Here is an 11,405-nt window from a genome sequence, read left to right as displayed (position 1 = left end):
CGGGACGGAGGCCGCGCGCAGCCGCCGCTCGGCCCAGCACCGCCCCCGCCCGCCCTCCCCGGCGGCCCGATGGTGGTGGCGGCGCGGCGCGATGAGCCGCCCGTCCTCTGCCGGCCCCGGCGCTAGCAAGCCCTGCGGCAAGCAGCAGCACGCCCCGTCCCCCGCCGTGCCCGCCGCCGTCCTCCCGGGGCCCGGCGGGGCGTCTCCGCCGCCTCCCCCGCCGCCGCCGCCGCCCCCGCCGCAGCAGCAGCAGCAGCAGCACCACGAACTGACCTCGCTCTTCGAGTGCCCCGTCTGCTTCGACTATGTGCTGCCGCCCATCCTGCAGTGCCAGGCCGGGCACCTGGTCTGCAACCAATGCCGGCAGAAGCTGAGCCTCTGCCCCACCTGCCGGGGCTCCCTCACCCCCAGCATCAGGAACCTGGCCATGGAGAAGGTGGCCTCGGCCGTGCTCTTCCCCTGCAAGGTGAGGCGCTCGGCGGGGGGCGGCCTGGGCCCTCGCTGCCCCCCGCCCTCTGGGGTCAGGCTGCCCGCGGGACCCTCGGCCGGGGGGCGGGCACACCGCGTGCACCCGCCACGCTCGGCAAGAGGGAGGGAGACCTCGCGGTGGGGGGAGGGGGCTGAGGCGGCGGGCACGGCGGGGGGGCGAGGCCCACCCGTGCCGGTGCCCAGCGCAGGCACGGCCCTGCCGCGGGGTGCGTCTCTGTAAGGGCAGGGGACCGCGTGATCCTCTCTTGGCCCGAGAAACAAACAAATCGCGGCTGCCTGCCAGCAGCCTGCCAGCGGCCGGGGCAGGTGCAGCGGCTGCGCTGGCCTGGAGCCGCACGCCGGGGGGCTGAGGAAGGGAGAGCAGCCTGGTGCGGGGGCTCCCGATGTACCTCTCGCCTTCGTTGATACAGAAACCTTGCACCTCATGATAAGACTTTAAGGGGGTTTCTAGGGTTCATCCAATGTAAGCAATCGCAGGTTCCACTTGGCAGCTCGCAAAAGGCAGTGATTTCTTGGCATTTACAATAAAGCCCATGCCACAGATACCCAGGAGTCTCCTCCTGCAGCAGCACGTGGGACACATCCAGAGCCACCACAGACAGCAAAGCTGTAGCTCTGCAGAGTCTTCCTTTTCTGCTGGTCCATGTCCCCTTCCTCCCCTTCCCCAACATAAACACAGAACAGAAAAGGAGTCGCTTGCTGACCTCCATTAGCCTGTTCAATAGTTCTGCAGGTTTCTAAAGTAAAATGAGACAATGGGAGTGCTGCCAGACTTCTAATGATTCTTCCCAATTCACTGAAAATCCTGCTCTAAATTTTGCCCTCGTGTTTGGCACAACTGGTAGATAGAAGGGCTAGACTTCCCCCCACCCAGTTATTTTAACCTATGCTGATGATGTTCAGTCTTAACAAAGTGTTTTGTGGAGGCAGCAGAAATTCTGTTGGTGTCTCTCAGTGCTAGTTCTCTGCAGCCCTCCTTCAGAAGGGGCAGGGGCTGGTAAGCTGTCAAGTCGGTAATTACATCTGAATTACTCTCCCCCCCCAGCCTGTTCTGTCTTGGCACTATTTCAAGTATTTGGATTAAACATTTAAGTCTCATTTTTCTAAGTCGGCTTTCTACTTAAAAGAACTAGGTGAACTGCTCTAAAGTTCCTTCCTAATAGACGTTGACCAGGATGGCAGATAATGTACAGACAGGCAATGCTGAGAGGGTCCTTTTTACATGTTCCTGGAGTGCCTTTTGATATACCTCTGTAATATCAAAAGCACTTCAAAACCATAGGCTGAAGTGATGGAGGGACACATACAGGAACTGCTGGAGCCATTGCTGATGTGGAATATGAGAAGAAAGTTCTAAAATACAGAGCTGTCTGTGGTGAGGTGGAGAGCTGTGGCCAGGCTGGCAGTGGGACCAATGGAGCTGGAGTGGGCACTGCTGGGCTCCGGTGGCACATGGCGAGCTTTCCAGTGAGAGCTGCGCGCAGGCACTCGCCACCTCTGCCTGCAAACGCCAGTCCCTAGCAGCAGCTTTCCCTGGCCAGCCCGCAGGAAAGTCGCTAAGGATGCACAGGGAGTAATGGCACCTCCAGAGCAAATAGTCTGTGTCAGTTCCCACAGCGTGTCAGTTCCCACAGCGTGTCAGTTCCCACAGCGTGTCAGTTCCCACAGCGTGTCAGTTCCCACAGCGTGTCAGTTCCCACAGCGTGTCAGTTCCCACAGCGTGTCAGTTCCCACAGCGCAGCATGGTTGGTGGCAAGAGCCCCTACCACCTCAGGGGGCTGGCTGGGTCACAGGTGTGGGGGGAGGCTCTTGGCAGCTGGCAGGCTTTTGATAGCATGGGGCTGTTTGACTGCTCACCCTTGAACAGGAGTTAAGCACACGGTGGCAATAACAGATGGAGTGTGGCGGTGGGAGGCAGGTCCTCTCTGCTGAACACAACAACAAGTGTATGGAGTCGGTCTCATCTGTGACAGCTGGTACTCCCTGCTTGTCATGAGCAAAACAGATGCATCCAGGCTGGAGCGGCTCCCTGGACCAGAGTCTTTGCAGCCCTTCATTTGCACCATGGTGCAGCTCTGCTACATGCAAGCTGCCAGTCTGTCCAGCAGTTGAACTGTCAGGCTGGACTCCCGCTGGATTATCCCCGTGCATGGCAGATAAACAAAGCGTGGGAGAAGGAAGAAAAAGCCTACAGACTCCTGTAAAGAGGAGAAGATAAAGACTGTCCTAACGTACCTGTCAGGTGTTACTTTATTCACTTGGTAACAGAAAGGTTTCTTATACCCTTAATTGATGAGATTGGCTTCTTGATCACCCCTTGAGGTCTTGTTTCTCCATGGGTAGAGGAGTAAGCACCAACAAAGAGAAGTATGTCTAAGAACACCCCACACCCCATTCCCCCCCTGCCCCCCAGGAGAACTGAGTAGAGATTCCTGCATCTGTTGGGCAAGTTCTGGTTCAGGTGTATCAGCTGTAAACACTTCTCCAGTTGGGCATTCTCTAAATAATAAGAAGGTGTCTAGCACATACCGAGCAGTTAAGAAAACAGCACTTCAGAAACTTCTCCAGGTATTACTCCTGTGGTTGACATTGTGCTTTTCACAGCAGTGGTGAGGAGAAAGAGGGATGCTGGTGAGGTTTGCAATGGCTGAAGCAAGTGCTGGTGATCGGGCAGCTTAGTGTCATGGTTGTGGGACTGGGAGAGCTTTGCCTCTGAGCTGGCAGTGTTCTGGTGGTCTCTGCAATAACCCAAGGTGCAGGTCTGTGCTGGCTGGCACATCAGAGGCTCCAACAGGCAGGAGGCTGTAGACTTGGCTTGTGCTGTCCTGGGGCTTGGTTTGGCTTCTTGGTACAGCACCTTCAAGCCAGTTGAGAGCTGGACAGTGATTTTGAACCAGCAGCGGCTGGTGTGCCACACCTCACAGCTGCCTGATGAGACACTAGTGCAGGCAGGAGCCCTGGGCCATGGCGTGTAGAAGGGGACAGCTGGGGCAGTGCAGGGGGTGGCAGCAGCCCCTGGCCCCAGCTGCGCATGTGGGGAAGCCGGGCGGTGCTGCTGGCAGCACAGAGAGTTCCCCTGTGCCATGCTGCCCTGGTCACACATGTGCCTCTGAGTTGCCTGGCATGGACTCGAAATAATGGTGCTCACAGGGGCCTGCTGAGGTATGACGTGTGCGCAAGCTTGCACTCTCCCTGTGCACCCACGTCTGCTCCTGAGCTACCTCGCTCGTCAGGCACCCAGAAGCTCCTCGCAGAGGTGTAAATAAGTCTCTGTTCCTCTTCCTGTGCACACCCTTTCTTTTATGTGGATTTTGTCTACCAGGAGCAATTCCAGCTCTGCTTGCTTTCACTGTTCCAAAGAGCTGCAAAGTGAAATTAGCACGCATTAATGCTTTTCAGTCTTACTTCTTGGGCCCAGAAGCAGCAACACACTGTCAGGACTGTAATTCTCAGTCGGTGTTAAGTTGGCCACAGGCAGCCAGCAGGGAGGTGACCCACCATGACCCTCGGCAGTGGGCATCCATCGGCTGCTGCAGCAGTACCAGGGGCTTCAGCAAGGACCCCCCCACGCTGCAGCCAACAGACAGCAGCTCACTGTGCGCAAAGGCCTGGCCCCGGTCTGGCTTGCCAGTGGTTTTCACAGTGTTAAGAGAACCTGATGTAAGTTTTCTGAGAGAGGAGGCTGGGGGGGGGGGGAAGTCAGAGCTCCAGAAAATGTGAAAGAACAAGTAGAGATAGTGGTCTGTCTGGAGGAGGTCCCTGCACTTCTAGAGACAACTGTGAATGGTACTCAAAATAAGTAGGATTGACACACAACACAGCTGACAGAGAAAGGGGGATTTGGCATTGCCCATGGCTGTAGCGGCTTTGAGAACTGTTCTTAAAATGCTTTCAGAAAGAATTACAGTTACTGCATCTCTGCACCTTACAGGGCATCTGGAAAAAATACAGGAGTATTTAAATCTTAAAGTCACAGTAAAGTTACTAAAAATGTGAAATGCCTTTTAGTGCTCTGAGCAATGTACGGAAGATAAAATGTGCATCACAGTCAAACTCCCAAATTAACGAGTGCTAAAAGGAATTAGTTGCTTTCTTTGATCTTCTAAATAAGTGCAAGTGGGAAATAATATAAAGGTGCTCTCTAGTTATGAAGCTGACTTAATTTGGATATAGGTTCTTATGTAACTTTGGGGGTTTTGTCCAGTACTGGCTATGAAAGAAAATAAATCCTGTGAGTTGGAAGCTTCTTCAGCAGACACCAGAATCCATTTTCATAGCAGTTGCGTGAGACATGCTGTGATCATTAGCTGCTAAACTTGGAACTGTGACCTGGCTAACTGAGCAGCGTAGGGTGGGAAAGGCGTTTCTCAATTTAACCACTTCATCCAAAGCCCATGAGAAAACAAGCAAGCGTTGTGTTCTGTTGTCATCAGCAGAACTGCAGTCCTCATGTAACCACCACTATTAGCTGAGATCTGTGCCCTGCTCTGTTTTGCTAGCCTTTTGTGGTGGGACTTGACAAACAAAGATGTTCATGCTTGAGTGATCTTGGCATGGCCATGGAAATTATGTGGGACCAGCACTCCTCATCTGCTCGCTGTAATACTATAGGCAGTTCCTGCTTGCATTTCAGTTTATAGCAGAACTTACCTCCAACATACATAGGCAAAACCTAGCCCACTACTGAGGACAGAATATCCAAGAGCAAATCCAGTGTTTGTTTACATACTGATAGCAGCCCGGTTAGGCAGCTATGTGGATGGCATTTAGGAATCAATGTATCAGGGGTTGGGGGGGCACACGGATGATGCGACCAAACACAAAAGAAAAAAAACCCACCCCCAAAAAAACCCTCCTGCATAGGTACACCCATGAGTTCTCACAGCTGTGATTAAATCAACCTAACAATAAGCACATGGGGCTTGATTTTTCAGGAGATTGAAAGCCTATCTTACCAGCTTTCCTAAGAGTGGCGATGTTCTGCATCTTGGAAGCTAGGGCAGGTATGTCATGTGAAGGGAGTCTTCCAAGATCCTCAGACACAGCCTTCTCTAAGTGGAGATACTGCTATGTTTCTGACACTCCAGATGGTTCTGGTCCTTTTGAAGAAAAGTGAATCCAGTAAATTCATTGTACTGTACTCTTAGACTTTGCTTTGTGTAAAAGCCTTGCTGCACCTCACAACCAGCGCTTTGTATTTTAAAAGTGGCAGGCATAGTGAGACTGCATATAAACTAACAAGTCTTAAATAATACCAGATTAATCACTTTCTTTAATTTTCTTTAGACAGGTGGTAGGAGGTAGGCAAAACCACTCTGTCCATAGACCACTGTTGCTAAACCATCAGTTCAAGGGAAAACATGACAGGTTTCCCATGTAAGCAAACCACTTGCAAACAGAAATTTCACATTCATGTTGTTATTGTATGCAAACTTACCTACCCCTGTATATTGTCCAGTGCTGCCTCTGCAGAGCTTTTCTTTCATTTAAAAAAAATTATGTCATTTGAAAGATTTTAAGTAAATATACTAAAGCTAAATAAGGTCACACTTCCTATTTCCAAGACATAGTAGACTCTTAGGGATTTTTTTAAAATAAAAACAGAGTTTGTTTTGGTTTTAATTGAACAGACATCTGTTACACACAGAGGTCAGCTTACATCACCTACCTGCACATGTGAATAGAGCTTGTATGCTTAATATGAAATAACACAACATTCACTGCTCCTTTCCCAGGTGAGTCATAACAGCAGACCCAGCACTGGTGGCAGAGCAGTTTATAAATGCACTCTGCTGGGTCCCTGGCTGTGGCCCAAGCTGGGTTCCTCACCAGTGCAAGGCTCTGGAAAGCACTTGCCATTTTCTGGGCTGGACCTCACTATGGATCCCCAGGAGAGCTCCCTAGGATCACTGCTAGACTGGGCTGAGCATCTGTACCCAAGCTTCTGTATATACTTTGACAGGCTGGAGGAATCTTGAAAGCAGGAACAGGTGTTTTACAAAGCTCTGGAGAAGGGAGGAGCACAAGAAGGTGTCGGTCCTCGTCGGCTCCCTGAACATTGCTGACACACATACAGGAGCAGATAGGCCTCTTCTTTCCAAAAGCATTATTTGTATCTCAAGCTACTTGCATACTAGAGGGAGAGTTTGCTGGGTAGAGCAAGCGGGATTTGGACTATTCCCAGCTCTGCCACTGATTTCCCATGTGGCTTCAGACAAGTTACTTATCCTGTGTCCCTGCCTGCCTTCATTTGCAGGGTTGATAATACTGGTCTGCCTCTGCTGAGCACTTTCAAGCTTAACTGATGGTTTCCAAATGCTTTGGGACACTCAGACAGTTATCCTGTCAAAGTGAGGTTCAGAGCAGCACATGTGGAGTGATACATGTGGCAAGAACATGGCATGCTACGTCATGTGTATGGTGATGACCTCTGAGCTGACTGTTCCGCTTGGGAAAGAGAATACAGTGCTAAACAAACAACTATGAAAACAAGTATATAATACTTTCCAGCATGAAATACTACAAATGATGAGAAGCGCAATGAAAAAGCAGAAAACAGTCATGCCAGGCCAGGCACTAGTGGCATGCCTGCACTGTTAACACTGTGCGCAGCCCTGGCTCCCAGTCTCAAGGATGGGGTAGAGGTGGAAAAGGTGTCCCAGGTCAAGTAGCTCAAAGGTATCATATAACCTGTACACGGGAGAGATGAAGCAGGCTTTTTGAATGACATTCGCCAAGCAGCATGAAGACAGCAAGTCAGTTTTTGCTGTTCATCATCTCCCATCATTGGTAGGGCTCCTTACCACACGAAACCCGCAGTGATGGGTTTGGGAGCATGCCAAAGCAGATACTTCTCCCAATAAAGGGCAAAAGCCACCGCTATTTGCTTGTCATTGTATTTACACTCTCGCTTCTGTAGTCACGGCTGGTCACTTATGCGTAGACGTCTGGGTTTGCCCTGTCAGCAGCTTATATATTCTTATTTTTGTTAATGAGGTTCAGACGCAGAGCTGCTTTTCAACACCTTGCACGACTGAAGTGCTAACAGGGGATATGAACCTGGGAAAGGCCAGTGGGGCTGGAAGCACACACGTACCTGGGTCCCTGCAAGGCATGGCAGACCATGTGTTTCCAGTGAAGAGGCTTCTGCCTGGGGCAGGAGGACCCCTTTGTTCCACTTCAGCACCCTGCAATAAAGCCAATAGCAGAGGATTAAGCAGAAGGGGCAGACAGAGTAAGTGAAAACTCACCTTAACTCTTCATGGCTTATAAAACAAGCTCCTCCAGAAGCACAAGGTCTAGTTTCTGTCCCAGTATTCCTAGTGCCATTTTCACAGCATGGGTGATTTGCATCTGGGGCATTTAACCCTTTCAGCTGAACCCTCTTGCACACATATTAACCCAGAAATAATAAATTATGCTGAAACCAGGACTTGGTTATATCTGTCCTCAAGGAAGTGTCATAGCACCCTTAAGCAGCCATGCACATATGTAACCTGTGTGGTAGTGTTAACAGCAGTGCTGATACCACTACAGATACCTACGGACTGTGGGAGCTGTGCTCTTGGGGAGAACAGGAGAGGCTTTTTTTTTTCTATGGAGGTAGCATGACAGCAGTAGGTCAGTGTGGACAATGGAACTGACTGCAGAAAAAGGAAAAGCTACCCTGGATGTTTAAAGAAAATTAACCCTCTGAGTTGCCCAATGACATTGAGAGAAGTTAGATGGTACTTGTGTGCTAGCTTTCTGCTCAGTGAAAAATCATCCTCTCTCTTTCCACTTCTCACAATTGCAGTGTTGAAACTGTTCCAGTGTTTAAAAAAAGCTGTGGGGAATATGCATTTGAATTTAATGAGAGTGCTTTTGCTCTGTGATGGTAATAAGGTACGTCTGTTTAAAATACATCACTCTAGTAGCTGTTTGCTGAAACTAGAATCCTTTGTTCTTTTTAAAGAAAAGAAAAATCCAAACCAGGACTACTTCAGCTGATCTGGACTGATCAGATCTAACTACAACAACAAATGTAACTACAACTCAGCCTTACAATCCATTTTATCTAAGTGCTTGCATTAGGAAAAAAAAAAAACCAACTACAAAAGACAAGAAGAATCCATTTTAAAATGGAAACAAAAATAAGTAAAGCTCAATTCTGAATCCAGGGCTGAACAGAAGTATCTAATGTAAAATTTGCTATGAGAACAAGAATTCTGGTTGATAACCAGTTTCCAGTTGACAGGTGGGAGCAGTGGACACTAGTGCTGGTGCCTTTCCTGATGGCTTGTATTTGGTCTTTTTCTAGTATGCCACAACAGGCTGCTCTCTGACACTCCATCACACAGAAAAGCCAGAACACGAAGACATCTGTGAGTATCGTCCCTACTCCTGCCCATGCCCTGGTGCCTCTTGTAAATGGCAGGGATCCTTGGAAGCTGTGATGTCCCACCTCATGCATGCCCACAAAAGCATTACCACCCTTCAGGGAGAAGACATCGTTTTTCTTGCCACAGACATTAACCTTCCTGGGGCAGTTGACTGGGTGATGATGCAGTCGTGCTTCGGTCACCACTTCATGCTGGTGCTGGAGAAACAAGAGAAGTATGAAGGTCACCAACAGTTTTTTGCCATTGTGCTGCTCATCGGCACCCGTAAGCAAGCAGAGAACTTTGCATACAGACTGGAGCTGAACGGCAACCGCCGCCGGCTGACCTGGGAGGCAACACCCCGCTCCATCCACGATGGGGTGGCTGCAGCCATTCTGAACAGTGACTGCCTCGTTTTTGATACGGCTATAGCACACCTTTTTGCTGACAACGGAAACCTCGGCATTAACGTGACTATTTCTACATGTTGTCCGTGATGTATTTGCATAGCTAGCAAAACCTAGGCTGTCTGGACACTGCTTTACTTCACCATGGGTTTTCTTGTTGGGTTTTTTTTTTGTTTTTTTTTTTTTTTTAAATGATATTCAACTATGTCATCGTGTGTATGCTAAGGTTCCTAACTAGCCAACATTTTTAACTTTGGAGAGAAGAGGAACAAGAGCATCCTGTAAGTAATGCAAGTGGGAAAAGGTCTTTTTAAATTCTTGGGTGCCTTAGGAAGATTCCACACACAATTAGTTACCTTTTTTAATTTAACCATCTGTTATTTAAAGAGTGCTTCCATTAGACATACGGCTTAAGAGACTTGAAGGTCTGCATTCCTGTTTGGAGCACACCTAAAAGCCCTTTCAGCAGGAACACAGACTTTCACTGGTGAGCTTTAATAACAGTTTTTAGTGGGTGGGAAAGGAAATAAATCCAAACAACCTCTCAGTGAGAAGTTGTGATTCAAAGGGGAACAATAGGTACTTCAGTGTTGATACTCCATTTCCTGCTGCCTTATTAAAAAGGGATGGGCACTGGATCGTTTGCTGTGTTTTTAAGAGAAAAAAAGGGGAGGAGGGACTGGGGTGATGCATGGTAGTTTCACAGAGCATGGCAACTGCCAGCTCCTGTCCATTTTAGGGGGATCAGTGAGCCAAACACATGGCACGAGCACTCACAGCTGGGTACAGGTGAAAGCAGGAGGCACGTACCCTACGTATCTCAAACAGCTAGAGCAAACAATATAGAAATACACTCAAGCAGTCCACGTGCAGCTTCCCTTGGAGACAAGTAATACTTGACTATTGATTATTGTAAAAGACTAATAATATAGCAAGAGCTTTATGGCCAGTGTTGCGTCATTTGCTATTTAAGTTTTGTTGCCATATTTACTTTTATTTTGTAATAAATATTTTGCAAAAACTACACTGCATAGCATCCTGTGCTAACATGCCTGTGCGTGGCAGTAGCTGTTGCTTCCCGGTTACTTTGTGCCCTCTGCCTTGCTAGATCTGCTGGGTTCCCCTGGCACGGCATGGGCCAGCTCACCCAGGCAAGCAGCAGGCACGCTTGCCCGTGCCACCTCCCAGCCCTGCTGCTGGAGAGGGCTACCTTACAGCACTAGCAGAACCAAACCGGGTGGGGATTTGAGTCCTAGGGGCAACTGTGACAGCCTGACTAGTGCAAATTGAAATCACAGTCTGTCACCCACCAAAGCTGAATCTGCCCGCAGCTCCCCCTCTGCAGCCAGAGCCTTCTGTCTGAATCACATAAGAAAAATACTAGTTCCACGTACAGCTTTACAGAATATTAAGATGTTTGCCACTTGCAAGAGGCAATGAGTTGTGAGGTGGTACAGTCCGCTGAGTTACTTAACAGTAGGGAACTTCACGATAGTGAAGTAAATACACTTCACATGTAAAAATACACATAAACAGATGAAGCTTGGTGTGAATAAATATAGTAATACATAATGAGGATAAACAGTCCTAAATGCATTCCTCTAAGGAAGAGCTCTTTAGAGTTATGACAGAGTCCTATGCAAACCATCCAGCACCTGGTGGCAGTCCCCAGAAAAGCACGAGAGAATGACCAGAACCACATCAACAAAGGGAAGCTTGTTCCAGCCTTGAGAATTTGGAAGTGACCACAGAAAAAAACCCCCAAACTTCCAAGGAATTACTCTAATCTTGTCATGTCCAGTTCCTATAAAGGTCCTACATTTGATCTCATTTACAATGTGCTGGCAGAACTCCAGGAGCAGAGTGAACTAATTTACACCTGCTTAAGCAGGATCAAAGTCAAGCTCAGGCTCTGACAGGCGTTAACACCTGTGCTTTCAGCAGAACTTGTTAAACAAGTATTCCTAAGGATTCAATTCATTTTCCCATATTTCAGCAACATTTATAGTGGAAGATAATTTTTCTTACTGACAGTTGGAGCATAAGAGATTTTTCATGTAAAACAAAACTCAGTGTGTCTTTGATTATTGGATTAATTAATAGCATTAATCCTGCTGTGTTGCCTATAACCCACATTAGGTAGGTTAAC

At 48.7% G+C, this 11,405-nt stretch overlaps 1 protein-coding gene and 1 long non-coding RNA gene across 3 annotated transcripts; one reads left to right on the top strand and one right to left on the bottom strand.

The window, feature by feature from the left end:
• On the top strand, positions 1-10,280 carry SIAH2 (siah E3 ubiquitin protein ligase 2). Its single transcript, XM_056359010.1, has 2 exons — positions 1-466; positions 8,789-10,280. The coding sequence occupies exons 1-2, from the start codon at positions 92-94 to the stop codon at positions 9,344-9,346; spliced, it is 933 nt and encodes a 310-aa protein (XP_056214985.1). The 5' UTR covers positions 1-91; the 3' UTR covers positions 9,347-10,280.
• On the bottom strand, positions 2,722-8,793 carry LOC130158347 (uncharacterized). 2 transcript variants are annotated; one of them, XR_008825250.1, is made up of 2 exons: positions 5,445-8,793; positions 2,722-3,851 (listed from the first exon to the last, which is right to left on the bottom strand). It is a non-coding gene; the product is annotated as an uncharacterized LOC130158347 (long non-coding RNA). The 2 variants fall into 2 exon arrangements; XR_008825249.1 differs by having other exon boundaries at positions 2,722-3,346.
• Positions 10,281-11,405: the final 1,125 nt, after the last annotated feature.

Source organism: Falco biarmicus, chromosome 13 (assembly GCF_023638135.1).
Source record: "Falco biarmicus isolate bFalBia1 chromosome 13, bFalBia1.pri, whole genome shotgun sequence".
In the NCBI taxonomy this organism is placed as follows: domain Eukaryota; kingdom Metazoa; phylum Chordata; class Aves; order Falconiformes; family Falconidae; genus Falco; species Falco biarmicus.
The sequence above is the reverse complement of the archived record's forward strand: the minus strand, read 5'-3'. Positions and strand labels throughout refer to the sequence as shown.

Coding starts and splice junctions, on each gene's coding strand:
- SIAH2 (XM_056359010.1), top strand. CDS start 92: ATGAGCCGCCCGTCCTCTGCCGGCCCCGGCGCTAGCAAGCCCTGCGGC. Junction 467..8,788: donor CCGTGCTCTTCCCCTGCAAG/GTGAGGCGCTCG, acceptor GTCTTTTTCTAG/TATGCCACAACAGGCTGCTC.